The sequence below is a fragment of the Procambarus clarkii genome, chromosome 61, assembly GCF_040958095.1.
Source record: "Procambarus clarkii isolate CNS0578487 chromosome 61, FALCON_Pclarkii_2.0, whole genome shotgun sequence".
Classification (NCBI taxonomy): domain Eukaryota; kingdom Metazoa; phylum Arthropoda; class Malacostraca; order Decapoda; family Cambaridae; genus Procambarus; species Procambarus clarkii.
The window spans coordinates 16563515-16576211 of NC_091210.1; the positions used below are offsets into that span (position 1 = coordinate 16563515).

Sequence of the window (12697 nt, forward strand, 5' to 3'; positions counted from 1 at the left end):
CGGGTGACCCTCCGTCATTGCTCTCTTTACTGTCAGCTTTGTACTCACTTTCCCTGGTGATGAAGTCGGCGCTTAACCCCTGTGTACACCAGCTCCAAAACACAGGGACCTCGCGGCACCTCTGTGGACTCACTAGGCTACTATCTGTCCCCAGAGAACGGGAGGTAGAGTCGCAGCCTACCTCGGACACCTGGTTATCCAGCTATTGTGATCATGGGGGTTCTCACCTGCGCCCAGCGCGGAAGAAATGACTTCAGTTTCTCTGCTCTAGTCCTCTTGAAATATGAGGCTACGTTCCCCGATTCCATTAAAACTTTATTCCTGAACTCGAGTGGTCAGTACCCTACTGTCAGGCTTTCCCACACAAATAACGGGGAATAATTGTTGTGAAGGTACATGCAAGCAAGTCAGGAAAATATATGATCTATAACACTAATCTAACCTCACCTCACACTAAGGGTCCGTGATACCCGTCTACTCACACAAACTAGCTAATGGATGTTCCACTCAATATCAAGACATTCCACATCAATAAATACTAGACTGACAAATTCTTTAGGACAACATAATTTTATAGCTTTAACTTAAATTTCTGTAGTTTTTACTTAATATTCTGTACCTTTTACTTAATATTTTGTAGCTTTTACATAATATTCTGTAGTTCCTACTAGATATTCTGTAACTTTTACTTAGTCTTCTATAGCTGTTACATAATATTCTGTATCTTTTACATAACTTTCTATAGCGCCTATTTTATATTCTGTAACTTTTACTTGACCATCTGTAGCTTTATTTTAACATTCTGTAATAGCTTTTACTTAATCTTTCTTCCTTCTTTAGACTTTTAGGAAGCCTTCTTTAGTGTGTGCTTAATCCTCTGTAGCTCTTACTTAACATTCTCTAGCTTCTTTGTTTGATTAAGTGTTAATTGTTGGATTATAATTCATAATGGTATTAAAATGTTTCACAAAATTACCAATTGTGGAACCAGTTACATGAAAAAGAACCAAGGTTTCAAAAAACAAAATTGTCTCATTAATAAAGAATTTTTTATTATTCATTTACTAAATGCTGTGAACTTGGTTATCATAGAATAAAACGTATTATCGAGTTTTAAAATAATCAATGCATTTGATTAGCTTTCTAACTCAATTATTTAAATTTAACGGGAATGAAAATTAAATATCTATTTACATATGCCAGAGTATTTTAATAACATAGTTCCTTCACATAATGAATCACGTGTGAAAGAACACCAGCGATATTCACTCTCTCGATATCTGTTTTATGAATACATGATGACAATTTCCTCACATGAGGGCAATTCTCTTAACATTTGCTGTCTGAAGATCTTGCCTCGTCACGTGACCTTGTGTGGGCGGGGCTGCAGGTATAAAAGGCTCCGGCCCGACTCGGATATCATCAGTCACCTGCACTGTTCACTGCTAACATGTCGAACAAGGTGAAAATCCTCCACAAGAATAATTTATGCTCTGAAATTACTAATATGCGAGATATACACAGAGAAGTGTATCTCGGTTTTCGATGTATGCACACCGAGAGTTAATTTTGGTCCAAGCCAATGTTTCAGACTAAAATATACTTATTTGGGTGATCATTAAGCTGATGTGGATGACTTAATAACCCTCCAAGTGTTTACAGATCAAAAGCCCAACGGCCGAACTTGTTGGCTTTTCTGTAAACTGTTGTGGACACCTTAATAACCCTCCATTGGTTGATAGGCCTTAAGCCCAACACCAAACTAACCAAATCTTTGTCTTTTTCCTGTAAATGTTTGGCTTGATATAGTCATTACAATTAATAACATCATTTTATATAACAATTGATGTCTTTTTTTTTTGTAATTTGTCAGACAACAGCAGAATTTTCTTGTTTTGTAAGATTATGCAGTTCGGTTATGTGTCTTAATAAGTGTTGATGCCTGGCCCTGTAGGTTCTTGTGTTGGCTGCCATTGTGGCTGCCACCCTCGCCCGCCCTGAACCTCCCCCAGCATACGGGCCACCTCCAGCATACCCCAGACCATCCTACGGTGCTCCAGCTTATCCAGACGTGAGTAAAGCTTTAGCAGTCTTAGTTTCATACATGTAATTTTTCTTTCAAGTTTAAATAATACCCTGATGAACTTTTGTAAAATAATGTACTAATAATTAAAATAATCTTACAGAAAGGCGCACTTCATAGTTAGTCAAAACTTTACTGATTGTAATAATTTATATGTTTCATGTTTCGTTCACAATGAACTGAAAGTAACGTAACTTATCAACATATATGCAGCATGTTATCATGTGTGGTAAAGTCAGTGTAACATTGTAAATCATCCGTCCACAGACTCCTCCCCGGTACGACTCCCAGTACGCTGTGAGTGATGGCTCCGGCAACGACTTCGGTCACCAGGAGTCTCGCAACGATTACGACACTAAGGGCTCTTATTACGTCCAGCTTCCCGACGGTCGCCTGCAGAAGGTGACTTACGTCGTCAACGGCGACTCCGGCTACGTGGCCCAAGTTGAATACCAGGGAGAGGCCCAGTACCCAGCCTACCAGCCCAGTTACAAGCCCGCTCCAGCCTACAAGCCAGCTCCTGTTTATGCATAATCTGATGTGATACTCTAGCTTCTTTGTTGATATCCAATCCTATGTTTAATTTAAATAAAGCTATATAATTTAATGTCCTTATTTCTTCAAACAACCACGCCACATTTGTATATAAAATATATAATGATACATTACAGCAAACAGTTCATGAGTTACGCCAGACGCAATTAATACTGTTGAAATACGTAATTTATTTTCCTCGTGTTACTTGTGGCTACTCATAGTTCATGCTGCATTTTCAATACTTTAGCGCGATCATCCAGTGGTTCTTAAAAATCTTTTCAAATCTTAAAAATCTGATGTTCCTTTCAACTGAAGCTGCTTGTGAGAACACAGTTGACAGAAGCGTTAACAACATTTCCATTATGCCTATCAGGGCACTCACCATCAGCATCAAGGATAATTCATATATCAGTGAGTGCCCTGACAAGTATAAACGAAGTGTTATCGACGTCAATGTCAACCATGATCTCACACACAGCTCCAGTAGGAAGCAGATTGAAGCGAAACAGAACGTTGGAAAGATCATTACAAAAGTTGTACGGTCAATACTTCAAAATCTGAACAACATAAAGATCTTTTTTACGTGAACTTCATTTTAACAGCTCACAAAACGAAAAAAAAGACTCCTCAAAGACATCATTGGCCGAAATGTTAGCCCTTACCATCACTAGCCGGAAGAAATAGTCTACGATTTTCATCGGAAGCAAGAAAACCGCTGAATTACGATTGAAGACATAATGTAGATAAAATTAAAACCCCATGGAAAAATTAAATGTCATCTATGATTTTACATGCACACTTGGGGACTGGCAGCTCCAACAATCTCAATATATTTACAATTCTTACAATAAAATTTTATGCACAAACATAAAAAAAATAAAAATGCATTATTTTTATGTTTTTTTTTTTTATTCGTAGCGCAAACTATGCACAAACAACAAGTAACTTTCAAAGATGACATCATGTCTACACATATCTAAACCATCGTCAATGACATCGTGACCAACAATACAGAAATAATCGATAGACACAATGACAATAGAAAATAAGACATAGCAGAAGCAATACATACAAATAATAATTGAAAAAATAGCCAGGTTACACTTAGGTACTACTAACCTTTCTCCTTACACCTCATCTACAGCACCAGGTGATATCAACACCTCATCTACAGCACCAGGTGATATCAACACTTCCTCACTTCCCTCTCAGTTGCTATGTGTACACTGCTTCAGTAGATGCTGACGAGAGCGTCAACAAAGCACCTCTTTCAGCGACACGAGTTTGGCCAAATTCAAATGTAAAATTAACTTTGGTAAATTAATTTTCCTATTTAATTTTTAATTGAAGAACATGAAAAATAAGGAGAAGATTAATGATAGAATCATCGATCTAACCCTTTCCGTAATATTGTGTAACATTCATACAAGAAAGACTGATAACAAATAATTCTCAAATGCTCAAAACAAATAATGTTCTAAGAACACAGAGAAATCACATTAAATGAAGTGAAACGTATTAGTGTGAACACCATACTGTAGGCCAGAGTGTGGTCTGGTCGACAGTAAAACCCAGGCTGGGCGCCGTTCGGAGCCTCCAGGGGCCAGATTTATAAAGCAGTCATGCAAATACTTACGAGCGTGTACACATCTTTCCTCAACCTTTGACGGCTTTGGTTACATTTATTAAACAGTTTACAAGCATGAAAACTTGTCAATCAACTGTTGTTAATGTTATAAACAGCCTCCAGGTGCTTCGGAGCTCATTAATTGTTTAATAATTGTAAACAAAGCCGCCAAAGATTGTGAAAAGATGGACAGGTTCGTAAGTACTTGCGTAACTGCTTCGTGAATCTTGCCCCAGAACCTCGCAGTGAATTTAGTAGTTATGTGTTGGTCGACATTTGTACCATCATGGCCCAGTCGGTTAGGCCAGGTGTCTGGGATTCACCAGAACGTGGGTTCGAGTCACTCAGTTGCCTCAAAATGATTTTTCGATTAATATATTATTAATAAAATTAATAATAATAATTCACTTCGGTCCTGTCCGGGATTCGAACAAGGAATTCCCGAGTGTCGAGAAGGAACCCAACTCTACTACAGGAGGTGGCAAGTCAGGAAAGTAGCTATGACACTAATCTATCCACATCAAGTGTCTGAGACACATCTACTCACGCGATGTAACAGCTCAACTAGCTAATGGATACTCCACTCAACGACCTGTAGACATTCAACATCAGTAACAACATGACTGACAAATTTCTTAGTTTATTATCATTTTGTAGCTTTAACTTATCTTTCTGTTGCTTTTATTTAACCATCTCTAGCATTTACTTAACGGTCTGAAGCATTTATCTCAGCATTCTACTTACCTAACATTCTTTAGTTATATTGTTTGATTAAGTGTTCATTGTTGAGTTAAAATCAAAAGTTACAAGAAATGATTACTTCTGGAACTAGTTATGTGAAAAGAATCTAAGTGTCCTTAAATATATTTTTCTCATTAATTAAACACTTTTATTGTTTATTTATTCATTGCTGTGAAGTTGGTTATCATAATACAAAATGCATTATACTTCTAAAATGACCATTGCTTTTGAATAGTATTCTGACTTAATTATTTCAATTTAACGAAAATAAAAAAATAGATAGCTGTTCACACTTGCGTGAGAATTTTAGTACCATATTTCCTTTATGTAAGGAATCACGTGTGAAAAAAACACCAGCGAAATTCACTCTTCCGATCTCCGTTTTATAAATGCACTATAATGACAATTTCCTCACATGAGGGCAATTCTCTTAACATTTGCTGTCTGAAGATCTTGCCTCGTCACGTGACCTTGTGCGGGCGGGGCTGCAGGTATAAAAGGCTCCGGCCCGACTCGGATATCACTAGTCACCTGCACTGTTCACTGCTAACATGTCGAGCAAGGTGAAAATCCTCCACAAGTAGTAATTTTACACTGAGATTATCAATAAGGCAGATATTCATAGAGTTATCGGTGTTGACATACACTGAGAGTTAATTTTGGTATAAGCCAATGTTCCAGACTGAAATATTCTTGTTGGGTGGTCAGTTATCTGTTACTGTGGCTTTAAAATTACTCCAGAGGTTGATAGGCCTTAAGCCCAACACCAAACTAACCGAATCCTCGTATTTTTCCTATAAATGTTTGGCTTGATATAGGCATTACGAGTTATAACATAATTTTATATAACATGCGATATCGTTTTTTGTAAATTGTCAGGATACAGCAGAATTTTCTTGTTTTGTAAGACTATGCAGTTCGGTTAAGTGTTGATGCCTGGCCCTGTAGGTTCTTGTGTTGGCTGCCATTGTGGCTGCCACCCTCGCCCGCCCTGAACCTCCCCCAGCATACGGGCCACCTCCAGCATACCCCAGACCATCCTACGGTGCTCCAGCTTATCCAGACGTGAGTAAAGCTTTAGCAGTCTCAGTTTCATACATGTTATTTTTCTTTCAAGTTTAAATAATAACCTGATGAACTTTTGTAAAATAATGTACTAATAATTAAAATAATCTTACAGAAAGGCGCACTTCATAGTTAGTGAAAACTTTACTGATTGTAATAATTTATATGTTTCAAGTTTCGTTCACAATGAACTGAAAGTAACGTAACTTATCAACATATATGCAGCATGTTATCATGTGTTGTAATGTCAGTGCAACATTGTAAATCATCCGTCCACAGACTCCTCCCCGTTACGACTCCCAGTACGCTGTGAGTGACGGCTCCGGCAACGACTTCGGTCACCAGGAGTCTCGCAACGATTACGACACTAAGGGCTCTTATTACGTCCAGCTTCCGGACGGTCGCCTGCAGAAGGTGACTTACGTCGTCAACGGCGACTCCGGCTACGTGCCCCAAGTTGAATACCAGGGAGATGCCCAGTACCCAGCCTACCAGCCCAGTTACAAGCCCGCTCCAGCCTACAAGCCAGCTCCTGTTTATGCATAATCTGATGTGATACTCTAGCTTCTTTGTTGATATCCAATCCTATGTTTAATTTAAATAAAGCTATATAATTTAATGTCCTTATTTCTTCAAACAAAAACGCCACATTTATATATAAGATATATAATGATACATTACAGCAAACAGTTCATGAGTCACGCCAGACGCAATTAATACTGTTGAAATACGTAATTTATTTTCCTCGTGTTACTTGTGGCTACTCATAGTTCATGCTGCATTTTCAATACTTTAGCGCGATCATCCAGTGGTTCTTAAAAATCTTTTCAAATCTTAAAAATCTGATGTTTCTTTCAACTGAAGCTGCTTGTGAGAACACAGTTGACAGAAGCGTTAACAACATTTCCATTATGCCTATCAGGGCACTCACCATTAGCATCAAGGATAATTCATATATCAGTGAGTGCCCTGACAAGTATAAACGAAGTGTTGTCGACGTCAATGTCAACCATGATCTCACACACAGCTCCAGTAGGAAGCAGATTGACGAGAAACAAAACGTTGGAAAGATCATTACAAAAGTTGTACGGTCAATACTTCAAAATCTGAACAACATAAAGATCTTTTTTACGTGAACTTCCTTTTAACAGCTCACAAAACGAAAAAAAAAGACTCCTCAAAGACATCATTGGCCGAAATGTTAGCCCTTACCATCACTAGCCGGAAGAAATAGTCTACGATTTTCATCGGAAGCAAGAAAACCGCTGAATTACGATTGAAGACAAAATGTAGATAAAATTAAAACCCCATGGAAAAATTAAATGTCATCTATGATTTTACATGCACACTTGGGGACTGGCAGCTCCAACAATCTCAATATATTTACAATTCTTACAATAAAATTTAATGCACAAACATAAAAAAAATAAAAATGCATTATTTTTGTTTTGTTTTTTTATTCGTAGCGCAAACTATGCACAAACAACAAGTAACTTTCAAAGATGACATCATGTCTACACATATCTAAACCATCGTCAATGACATCGTGACCAACAATACAGAAATAATCGATAGACACAATGACAATAGAAAATAAGACATAGCAGAAGCAATACATACAAATAATAATTGAAAAAATAGCCAGGTTACACTTAGGTACTACTAACCTTTCTCCTTACACCTCATCTACAGCACCAGGTGATATCAACACCTCATCTACAGCACCAGGTGATATCAACACTTCCTCACTTCCCTCTCAGTTGCTATGTGTACACTGCTTCAGTAGATGCTGACGAGAGCGTCAACAAAGCACCTCTTTCAGCGACACGAGTTTGGCCAAATTCAAATGTAAAACTAACATTGGTGAAATAATTTTCCTATTTAATTTTTAATTGAAGAACATGAAAAATAAGGAGATTAATGATAGAATCATCGATCTAACCCTTTCCGTAATATTGTGTAACATTCATACAAGAAAGACTGATAACAAATAATTCTCAAATGCTCAAAACAAATAATGTTCTAAGAACACAGAGAAATCGCATTAAATGAAGTGAAACGTATTAGTGTGAACACCATACTGTAGGCCAGAGTGTGGTCTGGTCGACAGTAAAACCCAGGCTGGGCGCCGTTCGGAGCCTCCAGGGGCCAGATTTATAAAGCAGTCACGCAAATACTTACGAGCGTGTACACATCTTTCCTCAACCTTTGACGGCTTTGGTTACATTTATTAAACAGTTTACAAGCATGAAAACTTGTCAATCAACTGTTGTTAATGTTATAAACAGCCTCCTGGTGCTTCGGAGCTCATTAATTGTTTAATAATTGTAAACAAAGCCGCCAAAGATTGTGAAAATATGGACAGGTTCGTAAGTACTTGCGTAACTGCTTCGTGAATCTGGCCCCAGAACCTCGCAGTGAATTTAGTAGTTATGTGTTGGTCGACATTTGTACCATCATAGCCCAGTCGGTTAGGACAGGTGTCTGAGATTCACCAGAACGTGGGTTCGAGTCACTCAATTGCCTCAAAATGATTTTCCAATTAATATATTATTAATAAAATTAATAATAATAATTCACTTCGGTCCTGTCCGGGATTCAAGCAAGGAATTCCCGATTGTCGAGAAGGAACCCTACTCTACTACAGGAGGTGGCAAGTCAGGAAAGTAGCTATGACACTAATCTATCCACATCAAGTGTCTGAGACACATCTACTCACGCGATGTAACAGCTCAACTAGCTGATGAATACTCCACTCAACGACCTGTAGACATTCAACATCAGTAACAACATGACTGACAAATTTCTTAGTTTATTATCGTTTTGTAGCTTTAACTTATCTTTCTGTTGCTTTTATTTAACCATCTCTAGCATTTACTTAACGGTCTGAAGCATTTATCTCAGCATTCTACTTACCTAACATTCTTTAGTTATATTGTTTGATTAAGTGTTCATTGTTGAGTTAAAATCAAAAGTTACAAGAAATGATTACTTCTGGAACTAGTTATGTGAAAAGAATCTAAGTGTCCTTAAATATATTTTTCTCATTAATTAGACACTTTTATTGTTTATTTATTCATTGCTGTGAAATTGGTTATCATAATACAAAATGCATTATAGCTCTAAAATGACCATTGCATTTTAATAGTATTCTGACTCAATTATTTCAATTTAACATGAATAAAAAATAAATATAGCTGTTTACACATGCGTGAGAATTTTAGTACCATATTTCCTTTATATAAGGAATCACGTGTGAAAGAACACCAGCGATATTCACTCTCTCGATATCTGTTTTATAAATGCACTATAATGACAATTTCCTCACATGAGGGCAATTCTCTTAACATTTGCTGTCTGAAGATCTTGCCTCGTCACGTGACCTTGTGCGGGCGGGGCTGCAGGTATAAAAGGCTCCGGCCCGACTCGGATATCATCAGTCACCTGCACTGTTCACTGCTAACATGTCGACCAAGGTGAAAATCCTCCACAAGTAGTTTTACACTGAGATTACCAATAAGGCAGATATACACCGAGTTATCGGTGTATATCCCGGTTATCGGTGTATACATACACTGAGAGTTAATTTTGGTATAAGCCAATGTTCCAGACTAAAATATACTTGTTGGGTAAAACTGTTACTGTGACCTTAAAAGTACTCCAGAGGTTGATAGGCCTTAAACCCAACACCAAACTAACCGAATCCTCGTCTTTTTACTATAAATATATTGCTTGATATACTCATTACGTGTAATAACATAAATTTATGTAACATGCGATGTCTTTTTCGTAATTTGTCAAACAACAACAGTATTTCTTTTGTTTTGTAAGACTATGCAGTTAAGTGCCTTAATAATTGTTGATGCTTGGCTCTGTAGGTTCTAAATAAGTGTTGATGCCTGGCCCTGTAGGTTCTTGTGTTGGCTGCCATTGTGGCTGCCACCCTCGCCCGCCCTGAACCTCCCCCAGCATACGGGCCACCTCCAGCATACCCCAGACCATCCTACGGTGCTCCAGCTTATCCAGACGTGAGTAAAGCTTTAGCAGTCTCAGTTTCATACATGTTAATTTTCTTTCAAGTTTAAATAATAGCCTGGTGAACATATATGAAATAATGCACTAATATTAAAATAATCTTGCAGAAAGGCGCACTTCATAGTCATAACTTTACTAATTGTAGTAATTTAAATGTTTCAAGTTTCGTTCACAATGAACTGAGAGTAACGTAACTTATCAACATATATCCAGCATGTTATCATGTGTGGTAATGTCAGTGTATCATTGTTAATCATTCGTCTACAGACTCCTCCCCGTTACGACTCCCAGTACGCTGTGAGTGATGGCTCCGGCAACGACTTCGGTCACCAGGAGTCTCGCAACGATTACGACACCAAGGGCTCTTATTACGTCCAGCTTCCCGACGGTCGCCTGCAGAAGGTGACTTACGTCGTCAACGGCGACTCCGGCTACGTGGCCCAAGTTGAATACCAGGGAGAGGCCCAGTACCCAGCCTACCAGCCCAGTTACAAGCCCGCTCCAGCCTACAAGCCAGCCCCAGCCTACCAGCCTGCCCCAGCTTATGCTTAAATTAACCTCACACTCTCTCTAGTAGATTTACCTCCTCTAATGTAAATTGCACAATTTCTTACAATCTTTATCAAGTGTGATGTTACACAAGATTCAAATTTATCCTATTTTCTATTTGTTTATAAAGGTCTTGCAATATCACCCAGAGGTCTCCAGACTTGCACAAAAGCCTTCCTTTTCTCTTCTTCTGTCGTCAATCGTCTGTAGCTGTTATTGAACCTGCTATGGCTCTTATTTAACTTTAGGTAGCATATATTTAAGTTGCTGTAGCTCTTGTTGAACCTTTTTAAGCTTGAACTGTACCTTTAAGAGGTCGTAATGAACCTGTTGTAATTCTTACTGAACTCATTGTAGCTCTCTCCCTTCCTATGTAGTTCTTATTTAACCTTGTATAGTTGTCACTGAACCTACTGTAGTTCACACTGAATCTTCTGTTTATACTGAACCCTCTGTTGTTTACACTAAACCTTCTGCAGCTTTCAGTGAACCTTCAGCTTTTATTGAACCTTCTGTAGGTCTTACTGATCCTAGCACATACTGAGGCCAGTTCCTAAACGTCTTATGAGTATCCACTGATTACTTACAACTTGGTCAAGTTCAATTCAAATGAATCAAATCATTTCTTTACTGCATTAAAGAAAATTCCTGTTGCTTTTCAGCTTAACTTGGATAACTTTTGTCCTGAACCTTAATCACCCACAAAATATTAAACATTAAAGTTATTTATATCTTACACTATTGTATAAATTTGATGGTTACCTTCTAAGGAGCTGGGAATTTTCCTTAGGTTGTGAAGATTCAGTAATGTTTGGCAGTCCTTTTCATTCTGTCAAAGTTTCCATCTGTCTTACATGAGTACTTTTTACACATCTGGAAAACAACCTGTCCCACCAATCACATTAACTTCCAAAATTAATCATGCAGTTCAGGAGGAGAATTAATTAGCCTCTTTAGTTTACATAAACACATCTTTCATCGTTAATCATTAGCCTCTCATAGCATAGTTACATCTCTCGCTCTGCAACCACTGCTTGCATGGTTCTCCCAAATGCACATAATTGAAAATTGTATTATTTTTTTATTTAAAGGGGGAAGGAGAGTCACATATAAGACTCGCATCTCAAATTATTCTCGCAGGCCTATTGTTATATTGTGGAACATGCAGACTATTAGCAAATGTTTGCGTCAAACACCCATTCCGCAGCAGAAGCACTGCTCTATACCCACTACGAGAGCAAAGATATCCACTCACACAGGGAAAACAATTGTAGAGATATTCGTGTCATCTGAATTGGCCAGATCTACTTTTTTGATGACAATTCTTTATAAAAAGCTCATCTGCGTATATATATATGAATTTATTTATTACACATATATTGTATTTATTGAATAATGACAAATAAAGCAAACAGATTAGAAAGGTATTTATATTCTGTTCAGTAACACAACAGCAACAAGTTAATATTTGTAAGAATGTTATTTAAGGCACCTTCATAATCTCTAAATATCATCTGCCGCCCATTACTTTATATATATATATATATATATATATATATATATATATATATATATATATATATATATATATATATATATATATATGTCGTACCTAATAGCCAGAACGCACTTCTCAGCCTACTATGCAAGGCCTGATTTGCCTAATAAGCCAAGTTTTCATGAATTAATTGTTTTTCGACTACCTAACCTATCTAACCTAACCTAACCTAACTTTTTCGGCTACCTAACCAAACCTAACCTATAAAGATAGGTTAGGTTAGGTTAGGTAGGGTTGGTTAGGTTCGGTCATACATCTACGTTAATTTTAACTCCAATAAAAAAAAATGACCTCATACATAATGAAATGGGTAGCTTTATCATTTCATAAGAAAAAAAATAGAAAAAATATATTAATTCAGGAAAACTTGGCTTATTAGGCAAATCGGGCCTTGAATAGTAGGCCAAAAAGTGAGTTCTGGCTACTAGGTACGACATATATATATATATATATATATATATATATATATATATATATATATATATATATATATATATATATA

The 12697-nt window shown here is 37.3% G+C and overlaps 3 protein-coding genes across 3 annotated transcripts; all 3 read left to right on the forward strand.

Annotated features, from left to right (window-relative positions):
- Positions 1 to 1429: 1429 nt before the first annotated feature.
- On the forward strand, positions 1430 to 2690 carry LOC123774274 (pro-resilin-like). The gene is made up of 3 exons (XM_045768426.2): positions 1430 to 1462; positions 1955 to 2071; positions 2351 to 2690. Exons 1-3 carry the CDS (start codon positions 1451 to 1453, stop codon positions 2615 to 2617), a joined length of 396 nt encoding a protein of 131 aa, XP_045624382.2. The 5' UTR covers positions 1430 to 1450; the 3' UTR covers positions 2618 to 2690.
- Positions 2691 to 5417: 2727 nt separating this feature from the next.
- LOC138354102 (pro-resilin-like) lies at positions 5418 to 6670 on the forward strand. The gene is made up of 3 exons (XM_069307932.1): positions 5418 to 5551; positions 5937 to 6053; positions 6333 to 6670. Exons 1-3 carry the CDS (start codon positions 5540 to 5542, stop codon positions 6597 to 6599), a joined length of 396 nt encoding a protein of 131 aa, XP_069164033.1. The 5' UTR covers positions 5418 to 5539; the 3' UTR covers positions 6600 to 6670.
- Positions 6671 to 9395: 2725 nt separating this feature from the next.
- Positions 9396 to 11373, forward strand: LOC123774219 (pro-resilin-like). Its single transcript, XM_069307928.1, has 3 exons — positions 9396 to 9529; positions 9965 to 10081; positions 10356 to 11373. The coding sequence occupies exons 1-3, from the start codon at positions 9518 to 9520 to the stop codon at positions 10638 to 10640; spliced, it is 414 nt and encodes a 137-aa protein (XP_069164029.1). The 5' UTR covers positions 9396 to 9517; the 3' UTR covers positions 10641 to 11373.
- Positions 11374 to 12697: the final 1324 nt, after the last annotated feature.

What these genes read in the sequence shown, in the direction of transcription:
- LOC123774274 (XM_045768426.2), top strand. An exon ending in GTGCTCCAGCTTATCCAGAC is followed by an intron (nt 2,072 to 2,350) that starts GTGAGTAAAGCT and finishes ATCCGTCCACAG; the next exon opens with ACTCCTCCCCGGTACGACTC.
- LOC123774219 (XM_069307928.1), top strand. An exon ending in GTGCTCCAGCTTATCCAGAC is followed by an intron (nt 10,082 to 10,355) that starts GTGAGTAAAGCT and finishes ATTCGTCTACAG; the next exon opens with ACTCCTCCCCGTTACGACTC.
- LOC138354102 (XM_069307932.1), top strand. An exon ending in GTGCTCCAGCTTATCCAGAC is followed by an intron (nt 6,054 to 6,332) that starts GTGAGTAAAGCT and finishes ATCCGTCCACAG; the next exon opens with ACTCCTCCCCGTTACGACTC.